This window comes from Mixophyes fleayi, chromosome 7 (assembly GCF_038048845.1).
Source record: "Mixophyes fleayi isolate aMixFle1 chromosome 7, aMixFle1.hap1, whole genome shotgun sequence".
Taxonomy (NCBI): domain Eukaryota; kingdom Metazoa; phylum Chordata; class Amphibia; order Anura; family Limnodynastidae; genus Mixophyes; species Mixophyes fleayi.
Genome location: NC_134408.1, coordinates 152,136,668 through 152,151,663, shown reverse-complemented (window position 1 = coordinate 152,151,663; position 14,996 = coordinate 152,136,668). Strand labels below are relative to the sequence as shown.

General features: G+C 42.8%; 1 protein-coding gene across 3 annotated transcripts in view; it reads right to left on the bottom strand.

The window, feature by feature from the left end:
* Window positions 1-14,996, bottom strand: part of LOC142098374 (uncharacterized) — a 50,364-nt gene that overhangs the window by 6,867 nt on the left and 28,501 nt on the right. For 2 of the 3 annotated variants that reach the window (XM_075181177.1, XM_075181178.1), the window contains exons 2-5: window positions 8,110-8,158; window positions 3,946-4,025; window positions 2,326-2,493; window positions 1,148-1,292 (exon numbers count right to left, since the gene is read on the bottom strand). In XM_075181177.1, coding sequence (XP_075037278.1) covers window positions 1,148-1,292; window positions 2,326-2,493; window positions 3,946-4,025; window positions 8,110-8,158 — 442 coding nt within the window. Of the gene's footprint in view, window positions 1-1,147; window positions 1,293-2,325; window positions 4,026-8,109; window positions 8,160-14,996 lie in introns of those variants that run through there. The other variant, XM_075181176.1, reaches the window with a different exon arrangement.

Below are 14,996 nucleotides of genomic sequence, written 5' to 3'. Positions count from 1 at the left end.
GGCCCCGCGATTGTCCAGCAGGTGGGCGATTGTCTCCTACTGCTATTTATTTATGTACTGACAATGAGCAGGTTGGCGCCAATCTGTTCATATGTGGAATTTAAAGAGACAAGTTGGTTTTAAATGAAAGTTTGTGATATAAATACCAGGCAAGGGGAGGCTGTTATAAATACCAGGGCAGGGGAGGCTGTTGCCCATTTCTCTGGACTTTGATCAGTTGCCCAGGGTTGGGCTGGTCACGGTCTCTGCAGCTGGTAGAGAACAGACCCTGGAAGTTGCAGTCACTGAGCCAGTTGTACAATATAATATATAGGTCTCTGGTTTATTTACACCTACGCATTTCACAGAGCAGAACTACAAGTGTCCAGGTGGAATATACAATACAACGCTCTGCCCACAGATGATATTTTACAAAGAACAGGAAAGACACAAACGGTTATTACTGAATTATTACGTCTTAGAAACAGTAACAAACAAGTCTCATCAAAAGGAGAATTCTTCTGGCAAGGGGCTGTTACTAGCCTGAATATGTCATGTCATTTCCAACAATTACAGTCATTGACCTATAGAAATAATAGATATCTAGATACATCAACTCTGTGTGTACCTCTCATACCTTTCCTATTAGCACTTAGCCAAGGGGACCTTAAGTCCCAGGTTGGCACAGCGAGGATAAGAGAGGTGCACGCTGGTGCTATTTTTGGCTGCTAGATTTCCATTTGTTATTCTACACTGAGGGGCACATTCAATTAGGTTTCCGGTTCGCGGGAACGGGCCGCGAAGTCAATCCATGTTACCGCAATAACGTGGATTTTCGTGCGCACCCCATAGGGTTATGTAGGAAAATCCACGTTATTGCGGTACCGTATTACCGGCAATACTGCGCAGGTTCCACTGTAACACGTTACCGCGGACCGGGAACCTAATTGAATATGTCCCTGAATGTTGATGGGCTGACCACAGTAATACTGCCCTGCTGCTCTGATGCTGCCGCGTTTCCTGATTTCCTGGCCTGCCACTGTTTTTGCCCCTTGAGAATATTTCCCTAGAACTATATTAATCATGTGGTGTTTTATTTACTCAGCAAACTTCCTGGGTGCCCCAGTTTTGGGACCCTCATCCCCGACCCAGCTGTCTACATACTTACATTGAGTTTGGGGTCAGAGGGCACCTCATGAGTTGGAACCTTCTGCCAGCTTTGCGTTGTCATGGAGACAGCAGACGATTGATCGCTTTGCTCCTGCGACGTGGTATCGTCACATGATCCACTGGATGGAGATTCAGCGCTACAGCTGGGGGATAGCACAGCTATTCAGTCACTCCACACCCTCCACAAGCTTTATATTCACACATCAGATAATAACATACAACTGTGATATATGTGCAGAAATCTTAATAATGCTGTAGAGAAAGGTGAAATTTACTATCTAACATTTCCTGAATGTCAGAACTGCTCTATTTCCTCAGAAAATCCACCACCTACACCTCCTACCTCCATCTAAAACTCCTACCTCCATCTACACCTCCTACCGCCATCTAAACCTCCTACCTCCATCTACAGCTCCTACCACCATCTACAGTTCCTACCACCATCTACAGCTCCTACCACCATCTACACCTTCTACCTCCATCTAAACCTCCTACCTCCATCTACAACTCATATGACCACCTATACCTCCATCTACAACTCATATGACCATCTACGCCTCCTACCACCATCTACACCTCATATGACCACCTACACCTCATATGACCACCTCCTACCTCCATCTACAACTCATATGACCATCTACGCCTCCTACCACCATCTACACCTCATATGACCACCTACATCTCATATGACCACCTACACCTCCTATCACCATCTACACCTCCTACCTCCATGTACACCTCCTACCTCCATCTAAACCTCCTACCTCCATCTAAACCTCCTACCTCCATCTACAACTCATATGACCACCTCCTACCTCCATCTACATCTCATATGACCACCTACACCTCCTATCACCATCTACACCTCCACCTACACCTCCATGTACACCTCCTTCCTCCATCTAAACCTCCTACCACCACCTATACCTCCTACCACCATCTACACCTCCTACCTCCATCTATACTTCCTACCACCATCTACACCTCCTACCTCCACCTACACCTCATATGACCACCTACACCTCCTACCAAATATACACACCCTATATGGACCCTGGCTCCTAAAAAAGCACTATCTACTGCTTCACTCCTTAAATCTGGCTTCAGGGTGAATTGCACCTGAAGTCCTGTGTCCTACAACATTTGCTGAATAAGATCTAGAAAACATACTACCTTTTCTTGATAAGATCCAGAGCTGATCCTATGAGGCCATCCTTCATTTTCTGCAGCTTGGCACCATAACCGGACAGATCAGTTGCTTCTAAAAGCAAAGATGGACAGCAAGAAGAGTGGGCTTCAGAAGAGGGACCCTGCTCAGCAATGCCGCGGAATCCACTAGACCTAATTGTATCAGACACATGAGAATCACACACCACAAGCTCTTCTTTCTCACTATGCATGGATAGCGCCTGGAATGGAAACCTTGAAACAGGACTGGAACAAATGGGAGCTGTGAATGCAGGCCAGTATGAAGTGTGAGCTCTGCTGTCTAATGAACCATGCTGTACAATAAACGGACCTCTGCTGCTTGTATCACTGACTCCGTTGGGTGCAGAAATGGATTCTTGTTCAAGGTCCAGTCTAAGGCTAGCAGTATCCATATGAATTGTCTGCTCTGTGTCTGTATCCGGTTCTTGCGCAAGTGTCTTATGTACTGAGGATTCTGCATTTTCCAAGGAGACATCTTTTTTTGACAGGCAGCTCTTTTCCTTACTGCGCATCCTCTTAAATTCTTCAAATGTTGGTATGTACAACCTGCCCTTACTGCACGGCTTCCTTGTGGAGTCTGCCTCCCACACCCTGCTCGGGCACGGCCTCTGCTCCTTGCAAGACTCCAACGTTTTAGACTTGACCAAACCTTTGCTCTCACTCTCCTCTTGATAAAGTGTCAGGTTTGGGGAGCTATTCTGCCTTCGTAGCTGAAGCCTCCTCCTGGCTTCCTGCTTAATGTGCTCTGGGCTCATCCTGTGGTATACGATGCTTGTGCATTGCCTGCTTGCTGGCATTGTGCTGTTCGGAAGTGCAGGATGAACCGCAGATACCGTGCTACAGGGCACCTTACATTGGCAGTGCTGGCATGGTCTGTCAGCCGTCGCCCTTGCCATACAGTCAGCTAGAAAAGTCTGTGGGCGGATAGGTCTGTTGGGTTCTACAGTCTTGGAGCTGTGAGTTCTTAGCTTCTCCTTCAGTTCTCGTTTGGCATCACTATGGGAGACCTTGTCATCTGCTGCAGGAAAAAGCCACGGATGGACTTTGGCAATATGGGGCAGATTGAGGTCTCTGTGCACAGCTGCCCTCTCTGACATGCTTTGGAGAGGCACATTCCCTGACGATCCTTCCGACATGTGCCTAGTGCTTCTACAATGCAAAACAAATTCACTATCCGTGTTCCTGTAGTGTGCAAACACACTCGACTCTGTCCAGTGTAGGTTCTCCAAGCTCCGATATAGCCTGGGTTCAGCGATAGTACCCGCTGCTGGGGCACCTGCATGGCACGCTTGTAGAGGGTGAAACTCCTCTCCAACAACATGGCAAACTACACTCTTTAATGGATGCATGCTGCCGGCGGAGGCTGCCTTTAAGCCATGGTTCGTGCACAGCTGGTAAGTCGGGGGGCTTGGAATGATTCTGGAATGTTCATGCGGGTCGTCAGCACGGATGTATGTCATAGCAGATGGACATGGGAGGTTTGCACACGGATGTTGGAGGAGATAGAGGGGCCCTGAATAGCAGCCGTGATGACGCTGTGTGTCCATAGCATGGGTAGCGACTCGGTCTGCTGAGAGTACTCACATTCTAGCAGTTTTACTGAGCACTTTGTACGGCGACCGGGGAGAGGAGTCTGCTGAATGAATCTGCTCATGTGACGCACCCTTTCAAAGACAAGAAGAGACGTTATTGTTGACTTTAGTATGGGGCAAAAACCACATATCAGCTTCAAATTATACTTAATATTATTGCACAGTGTACGAACCTTCGTGGCTACCAGAAGATGGGTTCATTGATCAGTTCACACAGGTGACAGTAATATTTATACAGACAGCAGGTGGTATCAGCCCCCAGAATGTTGTATTTTACACTCATCAGTTACAGTAACCAGTCTACTTACTTAGAAAGGATCCTGATATATATCCAAATAACTGCCTGAAATGTATCCCTCTAATCTGAGACATTATTCAAACCAGCAGAGCACAATGTTATCACCGCCAAACAAAAACAGCAATTTTGATTCACTTTGAACAGTTCATTAAAAATTACCCAAAATATTCTTAATGGCTCTGTACGGCACTGAATATTGATGAGATGATCTAATATATATTTGCAAGTAATTAGTGAAGTAACAGAAGCAGCAAAATAGGTTCTGCTAACACTGGAATCTGGTTCTTTAGCTACATTTATATCAGAGGAGATGTTCCAGGTGACATTGGTCCATTAATCTGTAGAACGATAATTAGCTGTGACATTGACAGATTCTGTGCAGAGATAACGAAGTCTGAATGAACTTGTTTGTTTTTGATCGTTGTGCAGTCAGGTGAATCCTGTAAAATGATCCAACCCACATTTACAGCCAGGGTAGAACTGCTAATTACCAATATAAGAAATAATATTGCCAGGAGCAGATGTAGATTATGTAAGTCATGGTTTGTTTTATTGTAGGAAAATCAAAACTGCAAATACTGGAACAAGTTTATCTCATTTGTGAGATCTCATTCAATTTGGAAAAAATGTCCATTCTATTCCTGCAGTTTTCTGGCTGAAAAGCTCCATGTAACACTAGAAAAGTGGATCACAGTGTCTCAGTGGTTAGCACTTCTGCCTCACAGCACTGGGGTCATGAGTTCGATTCCTGAGCATGCCCTTATCTGTGAGCAGTTTGTATGTTCTCCCAGTGTTTGTGTGGGTTTCCTCCAGGTGCTCTGGTTTCCTCCCACACTCCAAAAACATACTGGTAGGTTAATTGGCTGCTAACAAATTGACCCTAGTCTGTATGTATGTATGTTAGGGAATTTAGACTGTAAGCCCCAATGGGGCAGGGACTGATGTAAATAAGTTCTCTGTACAGCGCTGCGGAATTAGTGGCGCTATATAAATAAATGTAGATAATGATGATGTTCTGCTCTCCAGAAAACCATTCCTCCGAACCCCACACTTTTATCTAGACATCACCCTGTAACCTTCCTGCTAATGTGTGAACTTTTCCCTGATCTCCAAACGTGCAGATACTAATGGCACATATATTAGTCACTGGCCGCCCCCAGAATCAGATCATCACTTTGAATAGCTTTTTTGGTGGGGGGTGTTGGTAAGACATTTGGGGGGTGCGAGGAGACTAATATCATTTTTAATAATAATGTTGACAATCTAGAGATGTCAAGGGGCCCCATTAACATTAAAAACCTTCTGGTGACTCTAAATACCTTTTGCCCCACCTGCCGAAGCTCTCCATAGTGTGGTCTCTACCTCTTCAGGTAGGTCCCTCTATCTAACTCCTTTATGGACTGTGAGAAGCCAACTCCACCAATGTCATCTGCTAGCACTGTTGTTATTTAAAAAGACGATACGGACCCAAACCCAACTAATTGTGATCACCCCATCTCCCTCATAGTCTGCTAATTGCCAAGTGGTATAACCACCTCTTGGGTCTGATTTGTCCAGGCGCGTCTTCTGAGCGCGACCCACGTTAACTATTAAACGCATGTATTTAGGCTTTGCGTACTCCTGCATTCATCCAGGCATGGATCTCTAGACATGTATCCTTTTGAACTCGGTGGCTGGTCTGTGAATTATAAATTCGCCAAAGAATGTGCAGGGAAAAAAATAAATTAAATTCACCTGTTATTAACATAGTTATTAATGATAAAACAGGTTAAAAATGTTTTCCATTAAATACAATTATTAGAATGTTGTTAATGTTACTGAGCATAAAACACATTGTTACAGTTGCTCCTGATTACAGACACATGTTATAGCCGTATACACAGCCGTCATCACCACTGATCAGGACTTAGACTAGCCCTGTAGCTGGAGCAAGAGAAAAACAAGTAACTGTGAGATGGTCAGAGCTGGATTCGGACGTGGCTGTGTGCGCTCGAGCATGATAAGCTCCTACTGTGAATTCACTACGGCAAAATGCCCCTCCCCACGCCCAAAATCATAGGCTGAAGTAAGTGTCCTTCCTTTGCGTTTGAAGATACAGCGGTCAGGGCTGCGTTCACGCCCACACCTCCTGGTTCTGGGTGATTTTGTGCACGATACACTGAAAAATGTCAGATACGTTTCTTGAGGAATCAGAGCCCTTATGTCTGAGAACCTCACAGTCACAAATACATGTACTGAGGGCTCTGCCTGTAATGGGCAGTTCTCCTAGAGAACTTTTAATGACTCCAGTGATCAGGTCAAATGTATATACGACACCGGCCGGATGGATTTGCCTACGTCCCCTCAGGATTATCACCTGGCCATGCAAAGCATGAAACATGATTGCACCAAAATAATGGAATGGATGTTTACATGAATTGAATGTCATTAAGTGAATTTACACAGAACATGTTTACAATGGGAGCTGTCAGTCAGGAATCACGCTGGGAAGATGAGGCCTTTTCTTAGGTCCAGTAACTGAGGAGCAGCCGCCTCTCTAACTGTCCGTTGTCAGAAGGTAGAATTATCATCTATTATTCACAGCAAGCTCAAGGTGTCGTTTTGCAATTACCACCCTGCCGCGCAAATCGCACTAAGTGAACATTTCTATCCACACCGTAGAATAGGCTGTACACATCCAAACCAGTGTTCTAGTACATAATAGTCACACGGAAAAAAACGATTTAAAAAAACGCTAATATTCTATTAGCGTTTCAAGAAAAGAAACAAAAGGGACATCATGTTATTAAAGGTAATTACATCATCAATGTACATAACAAAACATGGGTAGGTGTTTCAAGGTTCAATATCAAAAAGGTCCAATAGGAAAAAACATTGATTACAACAAAGTACACTCAGTGGCCACTTTATTAGGTACACCTGCTTGTTAATGCAAATATCTAATCAGCCAATCATGTGGCAGTAAACCCGATGCATAAAGGCATGCAGACATGGTCAAGAGGTTCAGTTGTTGTTCAGACCAAACCCCAGAATGAGGAAGAAATGCGATCTAAGTGACTCTGACCATGGAATGATTGTCGGTGTCAGATGCGGTGGTTTGAGTATCTCAGAAACTGCTGATCTCTCGGGATTTTCATACACAACAATCTCTAGAGTTTACAGAGAATGGTGCACAAAGCAAAAAATATCCAGCAACCATGCGTTACAACAGCGGTATACAGAAGAGCATCTCTGAATGCACAGCACGGGGAACCTCAAAGTGGATGGGTTACAGCAGCAGAAGACTGTATGTCTGCCACTAGCTAGCAGAGAACATGTGTATGGACATAAGATAGACCATAAAAAAGCATTGTATGTACAGTGCGTATCAAAAGCATCTTTATATATGTATTTAATGTTAAAAAATTATAGACATTTTTTTTTTTCAATTTTTTTTTAATGTTTATACTTTTAACAGTTGTTTATTAAATGTAATCATATTTTTTTTTTCATTCTTTCTGATGTGACTTTATACTGTGCATACTTTTGTGTGTATTCTGCAGGCTGTTGTGTGCATCTACACATGGTAAGTACCGTTTAGGGGACTAACACCCAGATTCAAAGCAAAATGTATCTTGGATTTGAATAAAGTCGAACTATGCTCAAGTTCCGTGTTCTTTCTGTAACCCACGTGCAAGTTGTGTCTGAACATGAATCAGACCCAATGTCACCAAAATAAATAGATTTTCGCTGAAAAAAACACAATCCTTTTGATAGTAAGCTCTGGTGACCGGGGCTCTTGAACCTTCTGTTTCACTGTATTGTTATGATATTTTTTTCTACCCGATTGTACAGAGATATAATATTAATCTTACTCACCATGTGGACATTTTTTGTTTGTCTTGATGCTAATTTCTTCTGTGCTCCACTACAAAAAAAAGGATTACAATAGAATGAATAGGCTATAACAGATAATTACACAGTATACATATTAATACAGCATCGCTGAATCTTCTCTATGTAATAAAATATAGAAATGAAAGTGAGAATAAGGGGACACCTTAGGATAAAACAGAAAACAAACAAGAGACACAATGTATCACCCCGTGTATTCTACGTATTTGCCAGTACCAGAACAGGGAGCTGCTTTGGAAGAACAACTTGAAAAGACAAAATGGACCAAAATAATTAATTTCTGCCAAAAGGATTAATTTTTCTGCTGGATACAATGCTGCGTACAACAACAAGCCATCATTATTATTACAAGCCATCAGCACATTCTGCACCTTCATTTAATGGGAACATTTCACCCTCATGTTGCAATAAATGACAACGCAGAGATATATAACATACATATATTATCATATCATCTTTCAATTTAATAAGTTTGGGTATTGGATCTGTTCACAGGGCTGCAAGTTCCTATTCTGTTCCCTGTTTTTCTCTGAGATGTCTGTGAGAAAGATACTGTGTAGAGGGTGGGGCTAAAATTGTTCTGTAACCAATAAGCCAATCAGAGCATTAAAATGCCAACAGAGCCAGAATCAACCTGTAACCAATCAGAGCATTAGAATACCCACAGAGCCAGAATTTACCTGTAATCAATCACAGCATTTGAATGTCAACAGAGCCAGAATCAACCTGTAACCAATCAGAGCATTAGAATGCCCACAAAGCCAGAATCAACCTGTAACTAATCAGAACAATAGAATGCCCACAGAGCCAAATTATTCTGTAATCAATCAGAGCATTAGAATGCTCGAAGAGTCAGAATCAACCTCTAACCAATCAGAGCATTAGAATGTCCACTGAGCTGGAATCAACCTGTAACCAATCAAAGCATTAGAATGCCCACAGAACCAGAATTCTTACGTAATCAATCAGAGCAGAATCAACCTGTAACTAGAGCATTAGAATATCCACGGAACTGGAATCAACCTGTAACCAATCAGAGTAATAGAATGTCCACAGGGCTGTAATCATTCTGTAACTAGAGTATTAGAATGTCCACAGGGCTAGAATCAACATGTAACCAATCAGAGTATTAGAATGTCCACAGGGCTGGAATCATTCTGTAACAAATCAGAGCACTAGAATGTCCACAGAGGAAGATTCATTCTGTAACCAGAGCATTAGAATGCCCAAAAAGCCTGAATCAACCTGTAACCAATCAGAGCATTAGAATACCCACAGAGCCAGAATCAACCTGTAACCAATCAGAGCATTAGAATACCCACAGAGCCAGAATCAACCTGTAACCAATCAGAGCATTAGAATACCCACAGAGCCAGAATCAACCTGTAACCAATCAGAGCATTAGAATGTCAACGGAGCTAGAATCAACCTGTAATCAACCAGAACATTAGGATGTACACAGGGATAGAATCATCCTGTAAGTAAATAGGGTTTTAGAACATACCCCAAGTGGCCCGATTTAAGTAGCACAGTTCCTATTTTAGGGGTTTATCCCGCCATCCTGACAGTGTGAATTTTGGGAGCTATGTCCCGTTAACCGCTGCTCTGCAGAATAGCCCTGGTCATGTCCTTGTCGCCTCCTGAACAACAAGCCACATACCCGACACACTTCTGGACTGCTCCGATCATCACTCAGACCACACCTTTCTTGGCCATTGTCTGATAAAAACACATTGTTCATTTTATACTTTCCATAATTATAATTATCATCTATTTATAAGGCAGCACAAAGGGTCAGCAGTAACGTACAATGGAGGTTAGAGCAAACTACATAAAGAACAGCCACAAGTTACACAGTAGGACACAACTACTACAGATAAACAACGAGAATACTGTAATGATATGGAGGACAAAGGAGAGATGGGGATAAAACGGGGAATACCAGTGTACAGTGAGCCTGCGCCTAAGGACATGAGTGCAAGAAACAGGGACGCTAAGGACTGGGAATTAGAGACCAGACAGGAGGGGCAGGACAGGGATGCGGAGGTAGACAATATAGGCCAAACTATAAATCTCAACATTATAATCAGAATAAGGAACTACTCAAGAGCTGGAATTGTCACCACTATCGGACCATTATATACTGTTTTATGACGCCATATCCTGTCCTGTGCTCCTATATCATCTTCTTTTAGATAATACCACATGTATGATGAAGATGCTTAAGAAGCTCAGTGTGTATCTGTCCAAAGAGACCACTAGTTATATCTGATCGGGACGATGTTGATTAAGCAACGGCAAGAAAATGTGATCAGATGATGAGGGATTCAGACAGTCCTAGAAGATTAGGGATATTTGGAGACTATGGGATTAAATGATGACATTTTGAAGAATTCCTCTCCAGAAGCATCAGGGTTAATAAATTGTGGAGAGATTGTTAGAATTAAACAGCAGTGACACATTACCGCAGTAATGGGAAGATCTATAAACAAAGCATCAGCTCCTCAAAGTAAACTGTCCTCAGGGATCAATGATATTGTAATCTGAGAAATATGAAATGTGGTTAGAGAAGGCACACGCGTGTACATCCAGCACACGCAGCTGGGTCACGTTGTAAAGTCATAGAAACTAGGAAACACACTGGAGGGCCCAAGGCATCAATATCAGACCTTACTTCACAGTCGAGCTGCTGCCTGATGAAAGTCAGATTCACTTGGATATTTAATTAAAGATTCCATTAAAAATAGGGAAGAAAGATAATTATCCTCCTAATTATAGATATGAGCTATGTTAACCCTTTAACTATTTGCGGTTGGATTTAGGTGCATAAATGTTGTCCGAAAGTCATTTATTATTATTTACTGAGTCCATAACTATTATTCTTACAAATATGTGACGTCACCAAGGACAACTCTGGGAACAACAAGAATTTGGTGAAACTAACACACAAAGGTTGTCTTCACTAAGTGTAAAAAATATATTTTTTATATTTCCTACAACGCGGGGGCTGAAAAGAAACACAAACTAAAGAGCAGACAAAACCTCGCACTTTGTCCTCGTTTAACAGAGCGTTATCATCATCAACGCATTTCACGGCTTCCCTGCGGCACAGTCATCTATTGACGCGCTCATTAATTCTTCTTAACATCGCAGGTGACGTTTAAGTTACTAGAAGCAAATTGAAGCAAATACTTGTCAGAAATGGTGAGGAGGCCATTCATGAATTGTAACAGCGGGTTAACGATGCAAATGCAGCTTTGTACCAGGTCCCTTGGTTTGTGTAACTGCGCCTAGATGCTCGTCAGGGTACATCATCATCATCATTTATTTATGTACATAGATTGGTGCTTTTACGGAAGAGGGGAGGATTAGGTCTTCCTAGGGAAGTATGGAGTAAGGTTATTAAAAACAGATAAATGGGTGGAGAAAATTCATTTTCAGGGGGACCCCTGCCATAGTGAAAACCAGCCCCAAGCTGGTGAGTGAACGGCTGGTGGGTGCACCCTCCCATAGGCTACCAGCTCCATGCTAAAAAGCACTGGGGCTTTTCCAACCCCCATGGGCTGTGACGGGATAATGAACAAGATTGGGGGTCCTGGACTGGCCCTAAGACCACAAACGTTATAGACCAAAACACACACACAATTTCAAAATAAACTTAGTTGTATAAAAGACCCAAACCCATATTCGCAACTTCATAAGAAAGTTGTCATTCTACAGGTTTCAGTCTTGTTCTGCACCCTGCTCCACAGGTCAGGGGGGTCAGAAAGAGCCCTGGTGCATTTCAGTGTCAGTGCGGTATCAGCTCGGGGCAGATTTCCCTCCTGGCAGGCGGTAAATCCCCTTTGCTAAAGCTGCCTCCAGTCCAGGGTGCCCATAATTTTCTGGAATAGGGAAACCCAAGAGACCCGTTTGATCCTCCATGTTGTACGTCAGTGGTGCCACATGCAATAGAGACCTGACATCAGCTCACCCTCATGGTTAATTTAAACCATCACTGAGGCTAAAACAAGTAGTCATTCTGTAATAATAGGAAAGTATATGTAATTATATGGGGTGGTGCTGCTGGAGCACCCATACTGCGCTTCTAAAGATGTTATGACCTCTCCGCCAGAAGCGGCGAGGAGCAGCGCCCCTTGGGTACCAGTTTACAGTCAGGTTTGAGAGTTCAGGTAGCAAAGAAGCAACTCATGGGGTCTATGGTAAGACTAAGCACCTCGCTCATTGACATAAACAGTTAAGACATTTGTCCACACACAAGGGATATAAATTCCATGTATATAACAAAGTGATATAGAGGTGCAGGGGACGGGTGTTCTGTATGTGGCTGAAGGGGTCACCTTTACAAATTACGCCAACTTTTACAAATAGATTTCACGGACATGTAACTGCTGAACGCGGAGCAGGTCCGGCACCAGGTGGTTTAGATGGACCGTGGAGCACCAAAATCCCTACAGTAAAATTACTGAGTTTAATTATAACACAGTTATGTTTTGTATAGTTCATACTATACACCAAGGACAATTACATTATAAAGACAAAAAGTATAAGACTAGACAGTGGGATATGTATCCAATATATGGAACAAGAGAACTCATATTGTACATTTCAGGGACCTGGTTCTGTCCCCGGCATTTATGGACGTTTGGCATCTATAGATCAGAAATCCCAGAACAATGATGCAATGCAGACCTTGGCTGCGCTGTACACAGGATTGATCCCTTCAAAACAAACAAGATTTGGAGCAATAGGAGACAATAACACAAGGAGCTAATACTGGGATCTGAGCCTGGCTCATCGGGGAAATACAGTCAGTGTTATACAGTCAGCGTTATACAGTCAGTATTATACAGTCAGCGTTATACAGTCAGCGTTATACAGTCAGCGTTATACAGTCAGCGTTATATAGCCAGGGTAATACAGTCAGCGTTATACAGTCAGTATTATACAGTCAGTATTATACAGTCAGTGTTATACAGTCAGCGTTATACAGTCAGCGTTATACAGTCAGCGTTATATAGCCAGGGTAATACAGTCAGCGTTATACAGTCAGTATTATACAGTCAGTATTATACAGTCAGTGTTATACAGTCAGCGTTATACAGTCAGCGTTATACAGTCAGGGTAATACAGTCAGTGTTATACAGTCAGTGTTATACAGTCAGTATTATACAGTCAGCGTTATACAGTCAGTGTTATACAGTCAGTGTTATACAGTCAGCGTTATACAGTCAGCGTTATACAGTCAGCGTTACACAGTCAGTGTTATACAGTCAGTATTATACAGTCAGGGTCATACAGTCAGGGTCATACAGTCAGTATTATACAGTCAGCGTTATACAGTCAGCGTTATACAGTCAGCGTTATACAGTCAGTGTCATACAGTCAGTGTCATACAGTCAGTGTTATACAGTCAGCGTTATACAGTCAGCGTTATACAGTCAGGGTAATACAGTCAGTGTTATACAGTCAGTGTTATACAGTCAGGGTAATACAGTCAGTGTTATACAGTCAGGGTAATACAGTCAGGGCTCTTAACCATTGAGCAAATATGAGGCCATTTCTATGAGCCTTAGACATTGATCAGACTCAACAGATGTTTTTTTCCTGTATTGCACTTTCCATGTGGGGAGACTGGAACATTCATTACTCCAGTATTGCTACATTTTTTGTATTTTCTACTCTGTTACTCAATCTACTGATGTTACATTTTCTGCAGTGTCAGTCAATATAATCTGCAGCCATTAATACACTGTGACATTCAGAGAAATTCAACCACTCAGAATCTGAAACAATTACTTATATGAATCATAACTATCATTCGGGAAACACATTGACATTTGTTACAGCTCAATTCTCATTAATAATATATTGTGTATTTTGCAAGGCATACTCTATTTAATTTGGTGTACAATACATTTTGAAAGGGTAAGCTAAATAAAATATCAACTAGAGCTATATGTTGTTTACATCACTCAGGAACATAACATCATCAGTTATTTATATAGCGCCATTAATTCTGCAGCGCTGTACAGAGAACTCACTCACATCAGTCCCTGCCCCATTGGAGCTTACAGTCTACATTCTCTAACACACACACACACACACACACACACACACACTAGGGTCAATTTAGATAGAAGCCAATTAACCTACCAGTATGTTTTTGGAGTGTGGGAAGAAACCGGAGCACCCGGAGGAAACCCACGCAAACACGGGGAGAACATACAAACGCCACACAGATAAGGCCATGGTTGGTAATCGAACTCATGACCCCAGTGCTGTGAGGTAGAAGTGCTAACCACTGAGCCACTGTGCTGCCCCATACCTGTGGCTACATTTGTATTTACTGGTAACAAGGACCCAGTGTGAAATTGTTGTGGAAAGAGAAAAAAGAGTAACATTGTATCGCCATGTCCCTGGGAGTGAAGAGTGAAGAGGAGATCATTGTAGGGAGTGGAGAGTAGCAGAAGAAGGTCATTGTAGGGAGTGGAGAGTAGGAGGAGGAGGTCATTGCAAGGAGTGGAGAGTAGGAGGGGCAAGAGATCATTACAGGGAGTGGACAGTAGGAGGAGGTCATTGTAGGGAGAGGAGAGTAGGAGGAGGTCATTGTAGGGAGTGGAGAGTAGGAGGAGAAGGTCATTGTAGGGAGTGGAGAGTAGGAGGAGGTCATTGCAGGGAGTGGAGAGTAGGAGGAGGTCATTGTAGGGAGAGGAGAGTAGGAGGAGGTCATTGTAGGGAGAGGAGAGTAGGAGGAGGAGGTAATTGCAGGGAGTGGAGAGTAGGAGGAGGAGGTAATTGCAGGGAATGGAGAGTAGGAGGAGAAGGTCATTGCAGGGAGTGGAGAGTAG